This window comes from Ostrinia nubilalis, chromosome 16, assembly GCF_963855985.1.
Source record: "Ostrinia nubilalis chromosome 16, ilOstNubi1.1, whole genome shotgun sequence".
In the NCBI taxonomy this organism is placed as follows: Eukaryota; Metazoa; Arthropoda; class Insecta; order Lepidoptera; family Crambidae; genus Ostrinia; species Ostrinia nubilalis.
In genome coordinates, this window is record NC_087103.1 from 6,462,807 (window position 1) to 6,485,493 (window position 22,687).

The 22,687-nt window shown below is 38.5% G+C and overlaps 1 protein-coding gene across 6 annotated transcripts in view; it reads right to left on the minus strand.

The window, feature by feature from the left end:
* The window catches only part of LOC135079308 (dynein heavy chain, cytoplasmic), a 56,094-nt gene that overhangs the window by 27,071 nt on the left and 6,336 nt on the right, over window positions 1-22,687 (minus strand). For 4 of the 6 annotated variants that reach the window (XM_063973937.1, XM_063973935.1, XM_063973936.1 and 1 more), the window contains 41 exons: window positions 21,836-21,971; window positions 21,654-21,760; window positions 21,404-21,567; window positions 21,028-21,133; window positions 20,112-20,267; window positions 19,604-19,783; window positions 19,090-19,233; window positions 18,684-18,829; window positions 18,449-18,598; window positions 18,277-18,369; window positions 17,933-18,147; window positions 16,987-17,113; window positions 16,745-16,847; window positions 16,362-16,584; window positions 16,101-16,248; window positions 15,912-16,017; window positions 15,128-15,337; window positions 14,437-14,583; window positions 14,149-14,321; window positions 13,188-13,355; window positions 12,651-12,816; window positions 12,389-12,574; window positions 11,814-11,996; window positions 11,298-11,420; window positions 10,863-11,022; window positions 9,932-10,065; window positions 9,667-9,790; window positions 9,267-9,507; window positions 9,022-9,136; window positions 6,306-6,501; window positions 6,095-6,183; window positions 5,416-5,463; window positions 3,927-4,036; window positions 3,708-3,833; window positions 3,353-3,530; window positions 3,128-3,237; window positions 2,928-3,045; window positions 2,684-2,841; window positions 2,475-2,601; window positions 2,301-2,390; window positions 2,062-2,221 (listed from right to left, as the gene is read on the minus strand). In XM_063973937.1, coding sequence (XP_063830007.1) covers window positions 2,062-2,221; window positions 2,301-2,390; window positions 2,475-2,601; window positions 2,684-2,841; window positions 2,928-3,045; window positions 3,128-3,237; window positions 3,353-3,530; window positions 3,708-3,833; window positions 3,927-4,036; window positions 5,416-5,463; window positions 6,095-6,183; window positions 6,306-6,501; window positions 9,022-9,136; window positions 9,267-9,507; window positions 9,667-9,790; window positions 9,932-10,065; window positions 10,863-11,022; window positions 11,298-11,420; window positions 11,814-11,996; window positions 12,389-12,574; window positions 12,651-12,816; window positions 13,188-13,355; window positions 14,149-14,321; window positions 14,437-14,583; window positions 15,128-15,337; window positions 15,912-16,017; window positions 16,101-16,248; window positions 16,362-16,584; window positions 16,745-16,847; window positions 16,987-17,113; window positions 17,933-18,147; window positions 18,277-18,369; window positions 18,449-18,598; window positions 18,684-18,829; window positions 19,090-19,233; window positions 19,604-19,783; window positions 20,112-20,267; window positions 21,028-21,133; window positions 21,404-21,567; window positions 21,654-21,760; window positions 21,836-21,971 — 5,944 coding nt within the window. The remainder of the gene's footprint in view (window positions 1-2,061; window positions 2,222-2,300; window positions 2,391-2,474; window positions 2,602-2,683; window positions 2,842-2,927; window positions 3,046-3,127; window positions 3,238-3,352; window positions 3,531-3,707; window positions 3,834-3,926; window positions 4,037-5,415; window positions 5,464-6,094; window positions 6,184-6,305; window positions 6,502-9,021; window positions 9,137-9,266; window positions 9,508-9,666; window positions 9,791-9,931; window positions 10,066-10,862; window positions 11,023-11,297; window positions 11,421-11,813; window positions 11,997-12,388; window positions 12,575-12,650; window positions 12,817-13,187; window positions 13,356-14,148; window positions 14,322-14,436; window positions 14,584-15,127; window positions 15,338-15,911; window positions 16,018-16,100; window positions 16,249-16,361; window positions 16,585-16,744; window positions 16,848-16,986; window positions 17,114-17,932; window positions 18,148-18,276; window positions 18,370-18,448; window positions 18,599-18,683; window positions 18,830-19,089; window positions 19,234-19,603; window positions 19,784-20,111; window positions 20,268-21,027; window positions 21,134-21,403; window positions 21,568-21,653; window positions 21,761-21,835; window positions 21,972-22,687) is intronic. The other 2 variants (XM_063973940.1, XM_063973938.1) reach the window with 1 other exon arrangement.

Sequence of the window (22,687 nt, forward strand, 5' to 3'; positions counted from 1 at the left end):
AAAAAAATAATATAAAATTAGCCTCCTGGCATGGAACGTGTTATGGGGGCTGAAAATATAGGAAATGACCCATTCTATCCGCCAAATTATTTTGGCACACGATGCGCCAAACACCCTGTATAGTAAAATCTGAGTCTATTGATTATATTTTAATTAAATACGATGTAAAAATATTTTTTATTTAATGTACGCAATGTGTGAAACGGAATAGATTTAGTGCTGGGGTATTTCTTGTATAATAAAATCGATTATTTCCGCGGTTCATTAATCGATTGCAGTGAATACTTAGTTATTAAAAACATCACAAAAATCAACTATATTTTTCGATTATTGACTTTAATAAACGCATTGAAAATAAATTAATAGTTTTTAATTTAAAGAAACAGAACCAGTACTTTTTAGGAATCGTTTTTTTTGAACACGAACCATGAAATTTTTATATTATCAATAAATCATTGTTACAATAATATTTGTTATTAAAAAAAATATTAAATATTAAATACAAAATATTTCTCTAAAAGTAGGTTTTACTAACTCTTCGAAAAAAATCGATAGATAAATCGCTATGGTTTAGTTATGTGACATCTCTAAATCTTTCAAACTCGAAACGTCATACGGATCATCTTAGGTGAAAAAGACTATAAGCAAAGCTTGTACTATGGGTACTAGACAACGGATATAAACATACTTATAGCCTGACCAGGAACATAAAAACCCTGGAATAGAGGCGCTTCAATTGCATTTGATAGTGCAACACTGAGTACAGTCGTACATGTGTTAAATTAATAGGCTAAATTTATGTATCAGGATTCAGGATTACGGGCTAATTTGATATTTTCATAAATTAACGAAAAATATTATTAAAGGTAACCTGGTTAAAATAAATTAAATGAAACCATCAATCGAGCTAGTAGGATTTATTTTATTATTCATCAATAATCAAATTCAGAACTTGAATATTCAACTGCAATGTCTGCTCATGAACGCTTCAAACTCGGTACTTCTTTCCCAATTCCATAAAATTCAAAACTTAGAAAGTGACAAAAAACTTTAAAATAGGTAGTTGAAACAGACTACAGCTAATTTTCATAGTGGACTGTACTATACGATAAACATGTCAGTCAATTTGACAACCTTTGTCGGAAACATTATTCAATGAAAATATTGTCCGAACCCTTAGTATTTCTCTTCGACAAATACATTAACACATCGTGAACCACTTTTCTTTCACGACTATAAAAATATTTTAGCAATTTAATTCACAAAATCAATTGCAAACATTTAAAATAAAGTTTGTTTACACTTTGACAACAATAGACTGACATGCAAGGTGACATGTCAATGAAGTTTTCAGTTACTGTTGCCATTAAAAGAAATTAGTACCATTAGTTTTCCGCAACATGGCGAGGGTTTTTATGTTCCTGGTCAGGCTATAAATACTTTTTTTTTGTAAATACATACATATACATAGAAAACACCCAGTCCAATACAAACAAATATGTTCATGCACCAAATGTTTGTACTGTGCAACCTCCGGAATAGTAGTCTGTTTCGAACCACTACACCAAACGGCCGACTATCAAGAACTTTAACATTTGTGGTTCCATTTTTTGTAATAGTTTTAGGATTGATTTAGGTTTGTAGCTCGTTTGTCTATCAATTTATAATGAAACTTGTGTGTTCCAGTATTCTTTTCTTCTTCTTGTCGTGTCGATAACAAACCTACAGTGTCAGCCCAAAGCTCCGCTACAAGAGAGACGTTGTCAGTAACCTTAGGGGTTAGAATAATGACTACTTTCATCACTAATTAATTTCAGATAATTGCTTTGGAGCGTCAGAGAACATGTTCCACATCTTTTTTCGTATGTAGTTATCTTCATGAAGTCACTATAGAAGACGTTTTATCAAAACTACCGACGATTTATAATGATTTCCACTTAGAGCTCATTTATTTTACGTTCAATCAGTTCTGCGATATATATTACAAATTATGGCCGGCCCTGACCATTTTTTTTATAATATAACCGTTATTACCTTATTTTAAAGGCGATGAAATCTTACCCAGTGGTTTGTGTTCAGCCAGCCAAGTGTACAGCAAGGCTTCATGGCGCACCGTGTCCAGCGTTGGAACAACTACATCTGGTGCGGCTACCTTGTGGGTCTCTACCTCAATCTGCGGCACCTTAGCCGACCACGGCACCCATTCACCGGTTATTGATACCTGTTTACAAACAAATATGTAGCTTGCACGGAAGAAATAATAAAGCACCCTATGTTGAACATAAAATGGAAAATATTACCTCAAAGTCGATTATATGCTGATTGGCACCGCAATTGGGCAGTTGCATCGTGCTTGCAGATCTAATGAAGTCTCCAAGTTCATTGCGGTCCTAAAAATAAAGACACGATTTAGTAATTTCATCACTTGGATCAAGTAATAACTTTATTACACGCGTTTTAGCACAATGACTTGCCTTCAATTTCGCGTCACCAGCGAATGACCACAGCAGTGAATACACAAGCCATTTAGGCACGTATGCTTCCAATTGCTCGTTAGTAACAGGGAAGTCTGGGTGCTGACGGTTGTATCCCAGAATGTTCCTGGAAGAGTACTCCATTATAGCGTTATCTAAACAAATTTAAATTTATTATACATAGATATTATGTAAGAAGTCTCATTTACCTTACACCACGGTTCAACATCGAGTGTAGAGATGAGAGAGCCCGGTGGCGGGTGAAATCCATGATGTGGTCCAGAGAAGCAGCGCGCTCTAAACACTTGACTACCAGACCATCGCCGAAGAACAATGGCTGTAGGATCGCGGCTACGTCTCTCTGGGTCTGTACAAATATTTATATTGATGTATGCTTATAATAATATGTAGTTACAAGGGTGGAAAAACATATAAAGGGAAGATGATAATGACCTGTAAAGCTGGTGAAAGGATGTTCTCTGTGGCATTCTGATCACCGCCAGCTGTTGGAGCCGCCATTACGATGCTGAAGGAGTCTTCTTCGCCGTCCTCCAGAGGAATATTTCTTAGTCTGTAATAATGGAATTTATTTAAAAAACTTTGTTCCTATTCAGATACAAACAAGTGAAACAACCTATGAAACCAATACAAACCTCATCAGGTAGTTTTCGAAGATCATTTCGGTGGTGAGCACATCTTGCGAGAACCAAACCATACCACAACGCGACACAGTAGCTAATGTTGCGTATTTCAGATCTTGCACCTGTAAAATGCACATAAGCTTGTTGAGCAACCAGTTTTTTACTCCAATATGAATTCATCTAAGTTCACTTTATGCGTTACGTGACCGTACGAATTTTAATTTCGAAGTGTCTTACCTCAAACATGACTCGAACGTTAGGCGGCAGTGACAGACGCTCTCCGTTGGGAAGCGTCAGCAGTTTGTTGTCATCCAACACAGAGTTCAAGTTTTCTACCCACTCGGGGTCTACATCGCCGTCGAATATGATCCATTGACGCTTGTTGATTTCACCACGAACGTTGTCGATGATTTTCCTATACAAAGTTGACCGTTAGAAATAATTCAGGCCTATAACATCGAGCATTTGCAAAAGAATTCATATAAATCGTTTATAAGTCTAAATATTGAGCAAAATTGAATAAGGAATTTTATATTATTATTCGCGTGAAGTTTAAGATGCGTAGTTAAATATCTAATGACGTATCCTTTACCTGAGTATGTGGGTGAAGAGACCGTCAGTCCATTCACGGGTGTTGGGGTCAAGCACACCATACAGCGTTTCCTTGGACATTGCCTTCGGGTCGATCACGTGCGCTACGCCCTCCACACCCTCGAATCTATACAAAAGATTAAACATCTGTTCATTTTCCAATCTTAATTCATAGACAATACATTTTAACACTTATTTTATAAGAATATCTTAGTCCTACCTTTCCAAAGCTTTGAGCAGTACGCGCCAAGCCGTTGACTTTCCGCTTCCAGAAGGTCCGACCATCATCAAACCATGATTGAGTTTGCATATTTGGTACAGTTGGAGAACCTACACACACATTTTTGATAATTAGTATTTATTAAAGTCAGTTTCATAAGTCCAGTGACTTATGAATTGTACTGGACTCATGAATAAACTAATAACAAATAGCAGAAGAGTTAGCACGTATTATCTTTGGCTTAACAGACAGTATACAATTACGTAATGAATATTAGACTTTTCAAGGCAATGTAGAGTGCTACCATCTAATGAAAAATGAAATGTGTTGTACACCTTATTGGAGAAGCAGCAACAGGTAGAGTTCAAAAATATTAGGACTAGATTTTTTATATTTAAAAAAGGTATTTGGAAAACAGCACTCAAGTAACTTCTATTAGCCTTTGACTAAGCTATCGTAGTAAAATACAAACCGCAAGCTAAAAAGAACTAGCAAAACTTTCAGGAACACAACATCGTAATAAAAAGAGTATTTTGCAGCCAGATGTGAAAGTTTAAAAAAATACAGATTTCAATAAAGGCGGAAAGAATTGAACTAGGTTGAAGGAAGCGACCTTCAGGTTCAGAATGTCCAATTCCCAAAATGTCCAACGGTTTCAAAACGTCCAATTCCCGGAATGTCCAATTCCCAAAATGTCCAATTCTCAAAATGTCCAATTCCCGAAATGTCCAATTCCTGGAATGTCCAGTTCCCGAAACGTCCAATTCCCAAAATGTCCAATCCACTATTATGATGGGTTTGTTAAATAAGTCCTCATAGGCTTTCTTAAAAATATTTTATAAATAACCATACTTAAATTTAAATAATCATTTATTTATTTACAAATTATTCTTTCCTTTTTAGGTCAATAGAAAAAAATATAAATAACTATACATACTTGTATGAGTATAAAGTGCAGTAGCTTCAAATTTTTTCTACGTACTTTTTGCAAATAATACAATTTTTCTATGTTTATATGCCGATTTTGCAAAAACTAAACGCATTCGTACAGAAATATATTAATTACTAATTTTTAAGAAAGGCTATGAGGACTTATTTAATAAACCCATCATAATAGTACATTGGACATTTTGAGAATTGGACGTTTCGGGAACTGGACATTTCAGGAATTGGACATTTCGGGAATTGGACATTTCGGGAATTGGACATTTCGGGAAATTGACATTTTGGGAATTGGACATTCTGGGAATTGGACATTTTGAAACCGTTGGACATTTCGGGAATTGGACATTCTGAACCTGAAGGGTAAGCGACAATAGGTAAAGTTGACCCAAACCCTACATATTGAAACGACCATAACCGGCTGCAAAATACGGATTTAGCCCAACAAGAGAACGTGACGGTACACAGTGCAGTGACGAACACAGACACAGAACATAGAACACAAGTACACAGTGTGATGTGAGGGCACGGAGCGGGCGCCACTGACCTTCTCTATCCAGGTGCTGTGTTGCGCGCGAGACGCCGCTCCCAGCTTCTATGTGCCGTTAGCGGGTTAGCATGGAAACGCATATGCATTCACACTCACGTACTACTCGTGATATTCGTACGTTGTGCTCGACAACGCTGGGTTACGATGTTATACAAAATAGAAATGACATCGAGGAAATTTTTAATAATATTTTGAACAAGATTTAGAACTTTTAATGCAATATCTGTCAAGTTGAGATTAAAATAACCTGTATAGATTCTATTAATCAATACAGCGATTTAAAACCGCACATAACAAAGTAGGCCAGCATTATCGAAACAAAATAAATATGATAAAGCAAATAATGTTAAATTGTTATGATTATGAATTTATAATTTTAATATTGTTAATTTATCTTCGCACATCTTAAAAATATGATGTTACACCGTCACCTTTCGGTTAAAATGGTTAAATTGTTTAATGGTCATGTTGTGATACTCGGAGACGAAGTGCTGAACGGAATATCCACTTGTGCATTATGACGGTCCACTTGTGAGATGAACATTGGATCTTAATTGATAAAATTAAAATCTAGCTGGAATAACTTTGATGGAGTAAATTACATCGAATATTGATCAATTTCCCAATTCTAGCATTAAATTGTTAGTAGAATAATAATTAAGACATCGTAGTGTACCTTGTCCATCCAGGTAGATCCTTGTTCGTCGCCTTCTCCGCATACGAGGAATTCCTCAGCGCATACAGCACGGATTTCATTCTTCAAACCTTTAAAAAAGTAGTCAACGTCATCATCGAAGAAGTATAATTTGGCAATAAGGAGGACAGCACGAAAAAACAAATGAAGAATGACAAAAATAAATTCTTTTAAAATGAATGTAGTTGCTGACCAGTCATTTCAGCCCTGGTGTATCCAACATTAGGGAACACATCGTTGAGAAGGGAGAACAGTAGCGGGATGTCTTCTGCTACCAATTTGGGCACCATGGTCTCGCAGACCGACTGAATCAGGATGTCTTGTTCGGGCAGCGATTCTGCTATGGATGCTTCATCCGGCACTTCTGTTCCGCGCTCGATAAGGTTCTCCTACAAATAAACATTGATTAACATCTTTATCTTTAGGATATCAAGGAATCTACAGGGTGTCCCGTAATGTAACGTCAAGCCGGAACTGGGTGTTGAGGCAAGTTATGCTGGTTATCAGAAAAATATAAAAAAAAATCTATGTGGCATATTTTAAAAATAATAGGCATTTTAAAAAAATAAAAAAATTCTACTCCAGGTGACGGTCCTTTTACTCGTGTTGCCACAAATCTTCACTTTTTCCAAATTTTTTTTTTGTTATGTAACCCTGAATAATGCTTCTCTAAATTGTTATCAAAATTACAAAACCAGCTGCTCCAACTTGGATGAAAAAAATACATTATTCCCAAAAAAAATATCAAAATAAAAATTTTGCCTAGTTTAAACTGACTGTGCTGAAAAAAACTACTACGCGAGTGTGGCAAGTGACGTCATAATTTGGCGCATTTAGTAAGGATTCCAAAATGGTATAACACTTTGTAAAATCTTGCTGTAACTGTCGACAATTTTTGTTTATTGGAAATAATCCCGTTTTTAATTTTATCTACCTTGGTTAAAAATATTATTCTAATGTGCCCAAAATTCAAGTTTCTGGCTTAAGTGAGGTGGAGAAGCCATTTTAAAAGGTATGAGCGGGACGAAGAGGGCCATCTTACCAAGCAGGGATGTTATGGATATCCGTAACCGTAACCGAAACTATCGGATATCCGAAATAAAAAAATGTCCATAACCGTAACCGAAACTGATTCAAAAGTTACGGATAGTTTCGGATAAAGGCCAAACTGCAAAACTCTATGAAATCTGCAGTATACACGCCGCAGCTGCAATGCCGCGCTGCCGATTTCATAGTTTTGCAGTTTGTGGTTGCAGTTTGCGGTCTGCGGCCCGTCTTGGAATTGTACCTTAAATCTTAATATTTGTTACCAACTTGTCTGGCATTCGCTGGCACCATCTAATATGCCAGCCTGTTTTACCTTTATCATACATAGGTGTCGTCTTAGTTGGTACATAAAGTAGCTATGTGGGTCACGCTCACGCAGCATCTTGCTATTTGTATTATACCTACATTTTTGAAATTCTAATAATTCCGTAACCGAAATTATCCGAGACTTTTGGATAATCTGAAATGATTTCATATCCGTGACCGTAACCGAAACCGGTATAATATTATTCTAATATCCGTAACCGTATCCATAACCGAAACTTCATATCCTTATTATCCCTGTTACCAAGTACAAGTGCAGGCAGAGCAGGTAGTAAAGGCGCACGCGCACGGGTGACTTTTGTCACAGTATGTCCACTACTAATTACTGTCATGGTGACAAAAGTTTCTGTGACTGACTGTACGGTAGTCAGTCACAGAAACTTGAATTTTGGGCACATTAGAATAATAATTTTTAACCAAGGTAGATAAAGTTAAAAACGGGACTATTTCCAAAAAACCAAAAATTGTCGACAATTTATGACGTCACTTGCCACACTCGCGAAGTGCATTTTTTTTTCAGTACAGTCAGTTTAAACTAAACTCTGATTTTTAATTCGACGGAATTTTGACATTTCAGAAGTGTTTCCAACATTGAAACATTCCCACTAAGGATGGAGAGCATTTACACAAATTAAAAAATAATCCTTTCTTGAATTTAAGGTTTCACTTAAAAAACTAAGGCTTAAAAATGTACTGATCATTTCAAAATGGTTATTTGAATTTTTATTATCATATTTTAGAAGTTACAAAAAAAATTGGGAAATTATTTTTCTATTACTGGACTCCCTGGCCAATAATCCATGGGTTACAAACCTTTTTTATGAAAATTCTTTTGTTAATAAAATCTTAGCTTCATAAAATAATCAATTTAACAAGATGCCAATTTTATAATCCAAGTTGATTATGATGACGATAATGATGATTGATGATCAATACATATTTTCGTTTATGTTAATATGTTGTTTTACTGCGTTAAAAACACGTTTTTTTCTATTTAATCTCTAAAATGTACATAATAATTAGTGTACATTGAATTCACGAAACAAACAATAGTTCATTCTTGTAAGTTGTAGTTGATGACATTTCATTTCATATTATTTATTAATAATTCAAAGCAAAAAAGGCTTATTACATCTGAATTGTCAAAAAATGACAGCTGTCAGAATTCCGTCGAATTAAAAATCGGACTTTAGGCAAAATTTTTATTTTGAATTTTTTTTTGGGAATAATGTATTTTTTTCATCTAAGCTGGAGCAGCTGGTTTTGTAATTTTGATAACAATTTAGAGAAGCATTATTCAGGGTTACATAACAAAAAAAAAATTTGGAAAAAGTGAAGATTTGTGGCAACACGAGCAAAAGGACCGTCACCTGGAGTAGAATTTTTTGATTTTTTTAAAATGCCTATTATTTTTAAAATATGCCACATAGATTTTTTTTATATTTTTCTGATAACCAGCACAACTTGCCTCAACACCCAGTTCCGGCTTGACGTTACATTACGGGACACCCTGTATATGGGTAGAAATGTAAACGAACCTTGATTTTCTGAATGCGGTCACGCTTGACGTTACCGGCAGAAACGAGCACAGATTTGAGAGCTCGCAGACCGAAATCGTAGTGAGATTGATTCGACAGTTGCTCGTCGCAAAGTCTGAAAGAAGGATTAGAAAAATTAGTCACACGGAATAATTTCAAACAGAAATCAAATATAGCCACAAGTCTCTGCATTGGTTCTCTCCATCATCCTATGTTAGATTCACAAGAAAATAGATTCTACGTACTTGAAGAAAGGCACAATCTTGCACGCCAGCTTCTCAGCGGTACGGAACCCTTGGCTGAACAGCATCACCTCAGCAATAAGCTGTCGGTCGGGCGTGGTCATGGCCAAACTGCGGAACAGTTTCTTCAAGTTGTCGGGCAGGTTGGAACGACCCGCGTATCCAGGGTTCATGGTGATGAAGATGGCCATGTCCTGGCTTACACGCACTTGCTTGCCGACCAGTTCCACTGTGATAGATTTGGCTGAAGAAAAATATGATGAACGTTAGATATCTCATAAGTTTGGTCATTATGAAACTATAGTTAGCATTTTTGTCTATTGCTGATAGCACGTTTACTTCGCCATGAGCCTGGTTTTGACAGTGAAAGACATTATTAGCAATAAATAGTCAATTTATTCACCTGTATTGTCTCCCTCCTGGTGACTCTTGAGGGCTTCTTGTATGGTTTGCACTTGCTGCGATACGGCTGACAACATTCTCTCTTCGAGACGATTGAACTCGTCGAAGCAACCCCAAGCTCCCACCTACAAAAAAATTTAGCACAGATAAGTGACACAGCCAACTATACATTTTTATTGCAAATATACTCTTTAACACAGCTACATAAGACACACAGTGTGTGGTTTGATGTGCCATCGTCTGTAAAATTTATAAAGAGGTCTTACCTGACAAAGACCGACGAAGATACGACCCATGGCTTGGAAGTCAAAGGTCTCGTCACAGTTGAATACTAGCACAAAACGACCGAGTTGGTTTCCGAGTGCTTTTACAGACTCCGTTTTACCGGTACCAGCCGGTCCTGAAATTAAAAATAAAGTTAGTAACATTTAGCGTTAAAAACTATCTGCTCTCATCTCTTTTGTACTGTATTGTAATAAAATTATTTATTCTTATCTTTGATGTATCTAAACCAATTGCATAAATTAAATTAAATAAATTGCTACACATATAATACACACAACACTCCACACACAACACAATACACTAATTCACTCAATACACCACTCATAACACAACACACAAATTCACTCAATACACCACAAACACACTAACTAAGAATGTATGTTAATACTTTTGGAAGAGCGAACTTTTTCTTATACTTAAAAGGATGGTTACCAAAATACTTTGTGAATCAACTTTATTTATAAAATAAAACATTTTCATTCTTTCAACTAGAAAGAAAGAAAGAAAGAAAGAAAGAAAGAAAGAAAGAAAAATCTTTATTTGACAACCTCATAGTAAAAAATAAATACATTCATATCATTTTAGATCACAAACATCAAAAGGAGAAAGAAAAAAGGAAAAAATAATAAAGTTGACAAAAAGTCCACCCACTCAATGACGTCTTGGCCCCTCTGACAAGACACTGACTTTCAGTGGGCGCCTTTTTGTACGTCCCCTACGTTTACTATTCAATTATACAAAATAAAAATATAAAATTGCATTAAAAATTAAAACATTATAAATTAAAATTAGTGTTAAAATAAAAAAGAACCAAAAAAATTAAAATTGGAGTAAAAAAAATTAATTAAAAAAAAAAAACAATAATAGTAATAAAAATAAGAACATGGAATGTAAGTGAGTCAGTTTCCTTACCAAATGGCGATCCTCCAAGCCTGGCTTCCAGAGCCTGTGTCATGGTCAAGTAGCATCGGTCTGTTAGAGGTGTCTGAACAAGCCTGTCTTGGACGCCCAAATACTCGAAGCCGTAGAGGAATTTGGCGTTGGCCATGTGGATTGTAAGTTGTTGGAGCACCTAAAAGCGATAAATTACCATTAAAGGATAATTTATGTTAAGTTATGAGAAAAACCAGTTCAGTTTCCCCCGTTCATCGTTAGAGCGCTTTTAACATTAGGGCATTAGTAGCGCGACTGCAGCGCGGCAGTGGCGTTTTTATAATATGAAGGCATGCATCCGCTGTCACATAGTATGAAACTTTCGGCAACGCATCTGTCGCGCGTTCGTCGTGCTGCTTTTACGTTTCCGAAATGCTTTTACAAGTTTACAAATTTTTAGCTCGCTATACTTACATCGTTATTCCTAGGATCGAAGTAGAATCGCATCTCGCAGAGCCATTCAAAACTGCGTGGGCTGTTCACATCGGAGGCAATCAGACGGCGGGTCACCGTACGCTTGTGTACAAACTCGTTGATCTGTTGAAAGAAAGTAAATATATTAGTAACTACACAAGAGACAATTAAATGGCGGCGCATAATTGGGAAAGCAGACCTCACGTAACGGGATAAGGCGAGGCAGAAGAAGTAAGTAATTACACAAAGTAAAAACCATTCCTTTTATTAACAGGCCTAATAAAATATCGAAATATTTGGACACATGTTGTTACCGCAACACGTCTTTGTTACAATTGGAATAAGGTTGTGTTGTCAACTTTTTGGGCGTCACGAACTATTTGATGCTGACTGTACCTATTCCCTATGCTGTGACGTACGGAACTCGTTCGGTATTCGGTAGAAGGTTGCAATACTTTATACCTAAGAAAAAAATACTAAAATTTTAAACCATTTTTTCCGTTTTTGTTGACTCACCAAGTGTTCAAGCTTCCTCCTCCTAAGCGGTGGTTGTTCCTGCAGCACGGAGTCAGCTAATATGTTTAGCATGTTCTCTACATGAGCCAGAACTCGCTTGAGGCCGTCTCCACCACCGCTGGCTAGCGCCGCTTCCACGTCTTCCGACCAGAGAATTTGAGCCGCTAGCACCACGATTTGGGCCTGAGAACGTAAATTAAGTGGTGTATACAGGTAGATTAAAAAAAGTTTCGTTTGTTTCTATCAAAGTACATCTAGACGACTGACATTGAAGACTGCTGGCAAAGGCTTCCCCCAAGAATTTCCGCGACGACACGTCCTGTACTTCCCACGACCATCATCAGATAGTCTGTTCAAAGAATCACTGAGGCCGGTCTACATTACGTCTTCTGGTCTGTAGTCGCCACTCAAGAACTTTCCTACCCTAACGGCTCTTAGTTCTAGCAGCGATGTGCCCCGCACACTGCCCCTTAAGTTTGACAATTTTGCGGGCTATGTCGGTACTTCAGTTCTCCTACGGAATGTCATCATTACTGAATATGAAAGTGTGCTTTATGAAAACTTTGTAATCTTACCTGATATTTATCACACCACTCAATAAACTTGGTGGGGTCAACGTTCCCATCTTTGAATTGTTTGACGTCTCCTACAGCGTCTTTCAATCGGCAGGCTAGGGTCACGCGCATCTCACGCTCCACCATTGACAACCACGAGTTGATCTTCGGGTTCTCTATGGTCGACACTGGCGAAATGAAGTACACCTGTGGGCGAAGACAATTCATGTTTGTAATTTACGCATAATAAACATGTTTTTAAAAAGGAGGTAATATCACATACCTCTTCGCCCTCACGGGACGCTATACCGTTGATGACAGTGTTGTCTTCGTTGAGGATAATGGCGGCGACTCCAGCGAACATTTTCTTGAAGTGCTTCTGCAGGCGAGCTATGTTCTTGCTGTTACCGATAATTTCCAGCAGATCTTCGTCACCCACGAAGTAGAATCTAAATAAAACATCCCATTTATTAATAAATAAACATACTAAAGCCTGGTCGCGCTCGCACACTCACTGCGGGCGCGCGTCGCACAATCGCGACAGCAATATAATTACGCGCGAGCGATAAGGATGGGTAACTTGGGGTCATTGGACAAAATTCTACGTGCTCACGGACCAGGCTTTAGAAAATAAACATTAAAATTAGTACACAAGGAAAAATCATATTATTATCAAATTGATACAACAGACATCAAAAAAATTTCGTAAGTTTCTGGCATGTTAGCTACCTTTAACTTGTATTCTCTATACCCTCCAATGAGGGATAATCGCATATGAAGCAATCTCTACTATCATAAATAAATTAATTCAAATTATTACCGTGGGAAACTGCTTCGTTCTCTCTCAAGGTATTCTCCGAGCGCCTTCTGAATCTTGCCGAGCAGGTCGGCTAGGCGCTCCAGCGAGCGTTGTACCCCCGGGATGTTTAGCACGTCCATGACCATCGGCGACTTGCCCACTTTCTTCATCAGCCCCAGGAATTCAGAGCTGTGGGAAAAGAAAGGAAGTTATAACTACACTCGACGTCAAATAAATCGCACCTCCCGCGACAAGCATTTTCAAACGTATGCATCCCCACTTCTCACCAATATTGGTACCATTTAAAAGCCTAGTTCTAACCTTTATTTCATTAAAGGAAAGGTTTTTACCCCAAAAATGTGTCTTTAGAAGGATCCAGAGTCACTTCTTCAAAAAATAGGTAGTTACGCAGAACCAACTTTTATGGCTATAAAACTGTTAAGTTGGGTTTAATTGCTATCCATCTGTTAAAGAGGACACGTGAAATCATTATTTGGTTTTATAACCATAAAAATTGCTCTAATTGATCCCATAGGTGGGCCCAAAGTGAGGTATTTTTTCAAGTCACATTTATGGTATATGTTAATCATTTATTAAGAAATTAAATGTGTTTTTCTTTAAGGATATTTATTGGGCTTTCAAATAACACCAATATTGTTGGGGTACCATGATTGTGTCAGAAGAAAATCGTTAAAGTTCGCGTCGCGGAAGGTGCGGTTTATTTGATGTTGAGTATATTATGTCAAAAGTAAATAATTAAATTAAAGTAGTAAAGGAGCCTCGTAAAAAGTAATAATACATCCGAAGCCGCCTGATTTACAACCAACTCCTCGAGAAAAAAATTGAGCCAATTAAGATTAATTTCGAGTTCGACATGTCGAACGATTCTTCTTCGTGGGAGATCTCCGGCAGTTAAAAATGGGCCCTAAATCTATACAAATAAAGCCAATTTCTAGTAGTCACTGAAGCTGACTTAATTTACCTGATGCTTTGGAATCTGCTAGTCTCAACAGGGAGCAAGGTCTTGATGTCAGCTGATCCGCTGAAGATACCTTCGAGGTACACCCAGCGGCGTTGGACGTCGATCCACACGTCAAATAGCGCATTGATACGGTTCAATTTTTCTTCCCAAGTTAAAGCTTCCTCTTCAAACACCTAAGAACAATTGTTAAAGAATAGGTAGTTTAATCGAAATAGAAATAGGGTCAAAATTAGAGCAGCACAATGATTGTACAGTAGCTGTTTGGCATAATTAGAGTCAAAGACGTACCTTGTAATACGGAGAGAGCTTCATGGCAGCGACGCTGTTGATATGCTCCTTGACCTTGTTGAAGAGATCGTCCCAGCCGCGGATGATCTTGCATTTGTTCTGGTAGTTGATCAAGTCCAGCTCGTAGCTCTGCCACGATTCTCGGACCTAAGAAAATACGCATGTATATTAGTAAATTTGTAAATAAGTGAGAAAATGACTTTCCCAATCCTATTGTATTTTGGAAAAAGGTTACATACATTTGAGTTTTGCAATTATAACAAATAGGTAGTCACGATCACTGATAAGGGCTAAAAGATTAATGACAAACAAAAACGCAAAAACTCGATTAAATCTTAGTATCCTGTTCTGATTGACCTTAATATTCATAACCTAATTAATTAAATTCTTTTATTTGAAACTAGCTGACCCGGCGAACTTTGTTCCGCCTTAATGGCAATAAATAAGCAGACTTTTTTTTTATTTCGAACGGGATAAAAAGTATCCTATGTCCTTCTCCTGGCTCTAAACTACCTCCCTGACAATTTTCAGCTAAATCGGTTCAGCCGTTCTTGAGTTATAAGTGGAGTAACTAACACGACTTTCTTTTATATATATAGATTGAATCTAGTTTTAAACACGTCCTTAGGCATCTGATATAAACATAGTTTTCCAAATCAAGTAGGGCATTAAACACATTTGTTTTTCATACCTGTTTCAAGAACTCCTCCAGCGCCATCTCTCCCTGAGCAACCGAGACAACATCCTTCACCGTATGCTCATTGTGAAGCAAGTCGGCGTCCCACACCTGGCCAAGGGTCAGTTCAGATAGCGACCAGTCAACCTTGAGCGCGCGGCACAACTGGCGCCAGTGACGCTCCTTGAGCGCGTCGGACTTCAGCTCTACGATCAACATGTTCACCTGGAAACAAGAATGTCAATCGTTTGGTACAATACCGAATTTGCGCCGAATAAAAGATGTAAAGCGGCCCTGAGACGATCAATCGCGATTGTCAATGTATTTACGTTATTGACAATTCCAATTGACGGAAACGATTGTCAATGGCTCAGCTAAACGATCAATATTAGCTTCAATGGCACCTGTCAATTGGGCTTCAATGAGGGTTTTCGCGATTGAAAAATCCGCCAGATGGCAATACGTAGACGGGAGGTCCTTGTAAACGATCAATGTCAATTGTCAATCACGTAAAATTGACAATCGCGATTGATTGTCTCGGGGCCGCTTAAAGGTTGGGGTAAATAAAACAATTCTTAACAGTAAGTGCAGTTACAGGTTTAGGGCATAACTGAGTCAGTGACTGAGTGGCACGGGATGGGTGTCATATGACGTGACAGAGCATACAAGCCCGAAGCACATCAGATGTCTCGCTGACGTTCGACGTCACAATAACTCTCTCCCGTGCCGCTTCCAAACCTGAGGAACTGACTCCAGTTATGCGTTGGACCTTATGATTTAGCAATATACGAGTACACACCTTTGTGTAAGATTGCAATAGCTTGCGGACGTATTCGTAGCTGTCGTACATTCGCAGACGAGCCGGGAGTTCTTTCAGCTCGTTGAGCATAGCTTCAAGTTGTTGCCTGAAACAAAACAATCTCTATTACAAAAGATTCTTAGTCACAAATAAACAGTTAAATAACTATACAACAATGTGATACCATACCGTAGTTTTCTAGGCTGCACTGATAGCCAGGGCTTTTCGCGAATATCATCGATCTGGGTCCAGATTTTGCTAAGCGAAGACCACACGCCACGCAAGTCTTGCAGTTCTTCTAGAGCCACAGTCATTCGCTCGTTGTTCACCGAGGTACCTAAAAACATACACGTGGAAAATCAGCTGAGAACTTTTAAGTCTTATTGCTGAGAACTTAAGATTTGGAAAACAATGGTACAGCAAAGTTCAACCTGTATACAAGTTTCATACCAGTTTCATGCAGTTCCAAGGCTTCCTTAGCTTTAGCCACATTGTCTCTTTCATCCTTGAGTCTGGTGTATCTGGTTTCCATGGCCTGCAGGCGGGCCAGAGCATCTTCGGGTCTGGTAGACCCATCAGTGGGCTTGCTGCGTTCCCATTCAGCTAGGAATTCCAAAGTACGAGCTTCTACCGCTTTGTCTTCGGCTACAATCTTTTGCTGGAGCGATGCCACCTAAAAGAATACATGAATATGTACAGATCATATTTTTTTGTTGCAAAATCGTCCTTATTACAACTGCATAAGATATTACGGTGTTTAGCTTGACGTGCTGACTTCTGTATATAAAAGTTAAAAATAAAAAAAACCTATCATTAATTTGGCTAATATTTACCTGAGTTTGAATAGACGAGTCCTTTCTGCGCATAATCTCGTTGAATGCGCTCCATTCTCCTTCAATATTATCAACATGTAGCCATTGGGTTGGGAATTGGAATCTGTAACAAATAAAATTTTAATTCCTTATTCAGTAAAAAAAATAATCACATTACTGACATGTTTTTCCAGGGGTGGTCATTGATGCCAATCTGTCCCTTAAATCATATAGCTATAGAGTTCATATTCCCCAAATCGTACCTCTGTCTTTCGAGGATGCGCTGTGCCTCCCTGTAGACGTCCACCTGCTTCTCCCAAGCTAGCACTTCTCGCTTCAGCTGTTGCACATACGTGATGAGCGATACGGCATCGCTGGTAGATGCAGCCTCTGTAACAACATGGTACCGTTAATTATACCAGAGAAGTGTGAAAATATGAAGAGTGAAATTATGACGTCGGACTCGTATTTGCGACAACTCATCCTGCAATTCAAATAAAGTTTGCTACTCCTGCCAGCTACGCGTCGAAACGAGCGAGTGGAACTGAACCTTTCTAAATGGCACGTATCATATTTAGTGCGGTCTCTTTTCGTACGTTAGGCCTCAGCCTCGAGTTTAGCGGGCAGCGGGGCGGGAGCGGCGGCGGCGCGGGAGCGGCAGGATCTTATGCGTAAAATCAAATAGGCGCGGCAGCGGCGCCGGAGCGGGCAACAAGCGGGCAGCGGCGAGGGAGCGGGCAACGAGCGGGCAGCGCACTCCTTCTTTTGCCCACAATAAATAGAGCGTTAGGAATAAATTTGAATAGAAATAAAATTGTCGCCGTTGTTCAGACATTTCGTTTGCGAATAAAAACAAATATCTCGACAACACAACACTTCACCGCTAAAGCGCCGCGCGAGCTGCCCGCTTGTTTCGAGAACGGGTCTGCGTTGCCCACCCCGCTCCCGCGCCGCCGCCGCTCCCGCCCCGCTGCCCGCTACACTCGAGGCTGAGGCCTTAGTGCGCGAAGTGAAATATTGGCTAGTACATTGCAGGCTAATGATTTGTTGAGGGATCTATACCCCACCGTATCAGTTGCGCTCTATTTGGCGAGCTGAGCGAGTGGAATTTTCGATGCTCTACCCACTCGCAAGGTTATATGGACTGACATGTAATGCGACGGCTATTTGGAATCTAGAATCTACTTTATCTCTGAAGCCCCTACTCACCGATAGTCTGCTGCTCTAGTTGAGAACGCGACTTGGCGAGCTGCGAGTGGAATTGAACCATCTCTCCACCCAGCAGCGCTCCGAATTTGCCCAGCACTTCCTTATGCCACGCGTCGTACTTAAGGGCCACTTTGCTCTGCACGCGCGCGAAGTCGATTACCACCGGCCCGTACTCGCGACGAGTGTCCGAAGTGTCGAAGGTGGTGCGAGATTTCCTGAAAGAAGATGCAAGGAAACCTGAATCCAAGAACTTTCAATTACAGGACAACTGGTAGCACTGACTTATCAAACTGTAGGCAATCAAATGTTTTTTACATCTTCTTTTTCATAAAAAAGGTACTTACTTGATGTCATTCAAGCACTTGATCCACAATGTAATATCTTCGCCAAGACGACCGTACAGACTTTCTGGCTGTAGATCCCACAGAGCTTGGTAGCTGTAAAAAAATAATGAATTAATGTAAAGACTTTATATAAAATTTTATCAATAATTCAAGTATTATGTATAAAACTTACCGCAGCCATTCATCAACGTATTCACGGACTTGCGAGATTTTCTGTTCGATGGCATCGTATGCGTTTTCAAGGGGCGACGATCCACCGGGCAGTTTGGTGAGAAGATTCCTGTACGTAGCTGTTTGAGCGCGCGCTACGCCTACTTGGTATCTGTGTGATTAGATAGGGAACATAAGTATATAGACACGCAATGAATCTAGTATGTATTTCTTACCTAAGTTATGTGTTTATTTACCTAGTGCTTTGCAAGCGATGTTGGCTGGTCACAACAGCCTGCCACGCGAACATTTGACGCATCAGTTGGAAGCGAGCTTCTTCCAGTGAAGGGAAGAGATACATCTGCTGATTGGTTATACGGACTTCGTGGACTACGCGGGCGATCTAAAGACACAATATCAAAAGTAATTAGTATGAAAATAATTTAATTCAAAGTTATTTTATACTCGATCAACATAAGGAGATCGTAAGAAGATGGCAACAAAAGGAGTATTAAGGGGTTTTTCAATATAAAATGCAAATCAAAATATCTCATAACATATTTTTTTGCGTATTCTATAATCCCGTAGAAAGATGTTCACTTATTACAAGTCATCCTTTATAAGTAACGAAGGGTTTATGTTTAAGTCCAAAGGTTAACTTACCTGTGGTTCTCCTCCAGGTTTGTGAGTAGGCTCAGCGGGGGAATACGTGTCCATAGACAGATCGAGCTCGTTGGTCTTGCCCAGAAGAGCAGCGGTCCAAGCTTCAACGCCGGCTTGCAGACGGGCCGCAAGGCTTTTCTCCACCTGTAGGAAGCATTGTAGTTATTAAAGTAGAAGTTATGCAACAGAATTCTGAATTTGTCACATCTTTTGGTGATCGTACGTAGCCCAGTAGGAATTTGGATGTAAAATCACATTTTAACTACAATAAGACTACATTTTTGTTGTAATGTAACAGCGCCTTTTACAACGTAATGTAAGGTAACATAAGATGCTGCAGTGTTTGCCTTCATGTGCTGTCATTCTTAAAATGTATGGTTGCTTTTTCTACAACAAAAAAAATCTGTAGGCCCAAATACTTTAATCAATGCATAAGTCTGTTTTCGTATTAATCAATGCATCTTATTTTAAAGTTTCTAAAAGGGCTCTCCAGGGCTTAACACCTTTTACATACCTCTTCATCAAGGCGCTGCACCCACAAATGCAAGTTACTGTACTGGCGCAGAGACAAATCGTCGATGGCTCGCTGCAAGCGGCTCAGAATGTCGGCCAAACTCGTAGCCGAGTACGGGCACGTTTCGAGCGAACGAGCGTCCACGGAGATTTGTTCTTCTACTGCTAATAAATCTTCAACCTAGATAGGAAGGACATAGGGTTCAATTTTAAGAGGGAAGGAAACATCAAACTTTTTTAAATCCTAATAAGAAAATCTAATATGAAAATATGCACCATTTTTTGTAGTGGACTGTTATTTAAACGTTGGTTGGGTTTTTATTGGCAGTCAAGCTAGCAGCGGTGGGAACGAGAGGTGGGAAAAATCTCGTGTTATTTAAACGTTGATTCTCATCTACTATTTCTAAAAGATGATAATTATTTTATGGGACAATCTCGTTTTCTCCGAAGTAACACTTATATTTGTATAGACCGCCAACTAAACCTAGATGATATCTTGTTAAACTTACCTTCTCTTGGAACAGAAGAACGACTTCGCTCAGTTTCTGCACGTATGGGTCCAGTTTGTATGACTCCCATACAAGTGCCATGCCCTCGGATACTTGGTTTAGAACATCACGACGCAGTCCAGCCACTAACGGGATAATCGATGCTTTGTCCCGGATCTAGAATTTACCCACATTATTACTGATCGAAGGTGATATTGCAGTGCTACTCCGCGTTTGTGTTTTCGGCGCTATCTCTCTCTTTCAGACAAGACATTATAGTGAGTGAGTGTGACAAATACGGCCGAAAATGCAGCAGAGTAGGCCCGCTGGAAAGGGATTAGCAAAAGGTCTGCGAAGGGATCTCGTAACCATGCAAGGTATTTTATTTACATGGATGTCTTTAAACCATCTAAGGCACTGCTATGGTATACATTCGCTCGTTATACATACATACTCCTTACATCATTACACTAAGAGACAACAGCAAGTTAAAAAGCGAAGTATGTAAGCTGATATAGTCGAACACAAATGTAAGCAGTAGGTTCCATTTCTGTATGACCATTTCGCTTTGGTGGTATCAGTCTGCCGTAAAAGCATTTGGTAAAAAAGAAAGCACTTATTCTGTTCCAAATAAAAGTGTACATAAATGTGCATTAAACATAAAATAACTTTACAGTATTCGGAACCATGCAGCGTATAGTAGAACTACCTTCGTATGATTCCTATTATTTAGCTGCATAAATAAAAACGCACTCGTGTTAGTGATCTTATACAAATAATATATCTGTTGTGTATTTATAATGTTGTTTTTGTTGTAGTCTGGTGTTGGTGTGCCGTATTTATTGTCTAGTGGTGCTAGAACATTGCTGCATAAACCTGTGAAGTTATGGTTTATTTGATCTAGTCTAGGATTTATAAAGAGGTGAAGTCAACATACCTTTTCCAAGGTGCGTTCGTAAGTGCGAACACTTTCGATGAGTGATATAGCGAACGGGTACAGTTGGTTGGCTTGGTGAGCTTTATTGACGATTGCCAATGGGACTCTGAAAGGCAATGGTCAGATGTACAAAGTTTTTTAAATTTTCCTTTTACGAAATTTTGAGCTTTGGATATACTAGGGATCAAAAATGGAACTACTTGAATTGTTTGAAAGATACGCGTCCGCTATAAATGTGTTTTGAGTAGCAAAGTCGGCGCAAATTGTTGCGCTGTAAATTGTATGACATTGATCAATGTTGTAGCTGCATTTGAATATTGTCTCCTAGAAATATCCGAGGCACAAAATCATAAAAATTACTAGTCAATTCAAATACCTGAATCCTAAGTTCTTCAAGTTGCGCACTTCTTTGTACAAGGTGATAATCTCTGGCAAAAAGTTAACTTTCAGCTTCAGTATTGTCCCAGTTTTGCTAGAGCGAGCCCGCACAGATTCAATGGCGAAAATGCGACCAGTTACGCCGAGGTTGCGTTGTTGGACCTAAAATAATAACAACCATGTATTTATTTATTATACAAGTTAATCTAATAATAATAATAAAGTTGTTGAATATTTTCGAATATTACCTTGCGAGCCCAATCATCAAACACTTCCTGGGTATCTAATTTCAGACGGAAGCTATCCCCATCTGCTTTCAGTTTTTGCCCCTCAATATGGTTTTCCCAACCCTTGCCTGAAATGTCAATACATGGTATAAGAAATGATCAAGCTTTTAAAACCATGATTTTAATAAATTAAGGAGTCTTACCAAGGACATCTTCAACCCTCTTCAAGTAAGCAGTGAGTTGGTGATCGATTTGCTTAGCCCAAATGATGGAACCAGCCACCGGCGGCAAATCTCGCACCAAGGATAGACGACTGCACTTAGATTGGGGGTATTGGACCTGTTAGAAAGAAAAAGTTTTTTTTTTAAGAGTTATTATTGAATACTGAACAGGTTCACTGTATGTATTATTATTTATTATTTATTAAATGATAAAAATATCCTGGGACATTTTGCAATGTGACACCATCATGATTACCACCCATTTTTTTTAATTAGGTCTGCAAAACTGGTTTTACAAAGTTACATACATAAAATAAACTTAGTTGGCATTAATAATGTAAACCACGGTCACAGTCTTATGTATAAGGCAGAGTTGTACCATTTTACTTTAACTTTCACAAACAGCAAATCTGTAAAAACTCCACACAAAAAAACACTGGTTTTTGTTATAGTTACGGTGTTAAAGTAAGTTGGTGCAACTCAGTCTAAGTTTTTCTACGAACTCTCCTTACATATAATAGCAACAATGCACTTATTTCAAACAATCATAATCCTTTATTTTTTTAGTATATGGTAAAAGAAAGAAATACATTATTACAAAAAAATAAAAAAAATAAAAAATAAATATCTTTGGACAATCTCACACAGCGCCATCTAGCCCCAAAGTAAGCAATTAATATGCTTGTGTTATGGGTGCTAAGCTTAACGGATATACTACTTATATACTTTGTTTTTAAATACATACATATTATACATAGTAACACCCAGACCCGTCACAGAAATTAAAATTCATCATTTCAATTTCTGCCCGACCGGGAATCGAACCCGGGACCT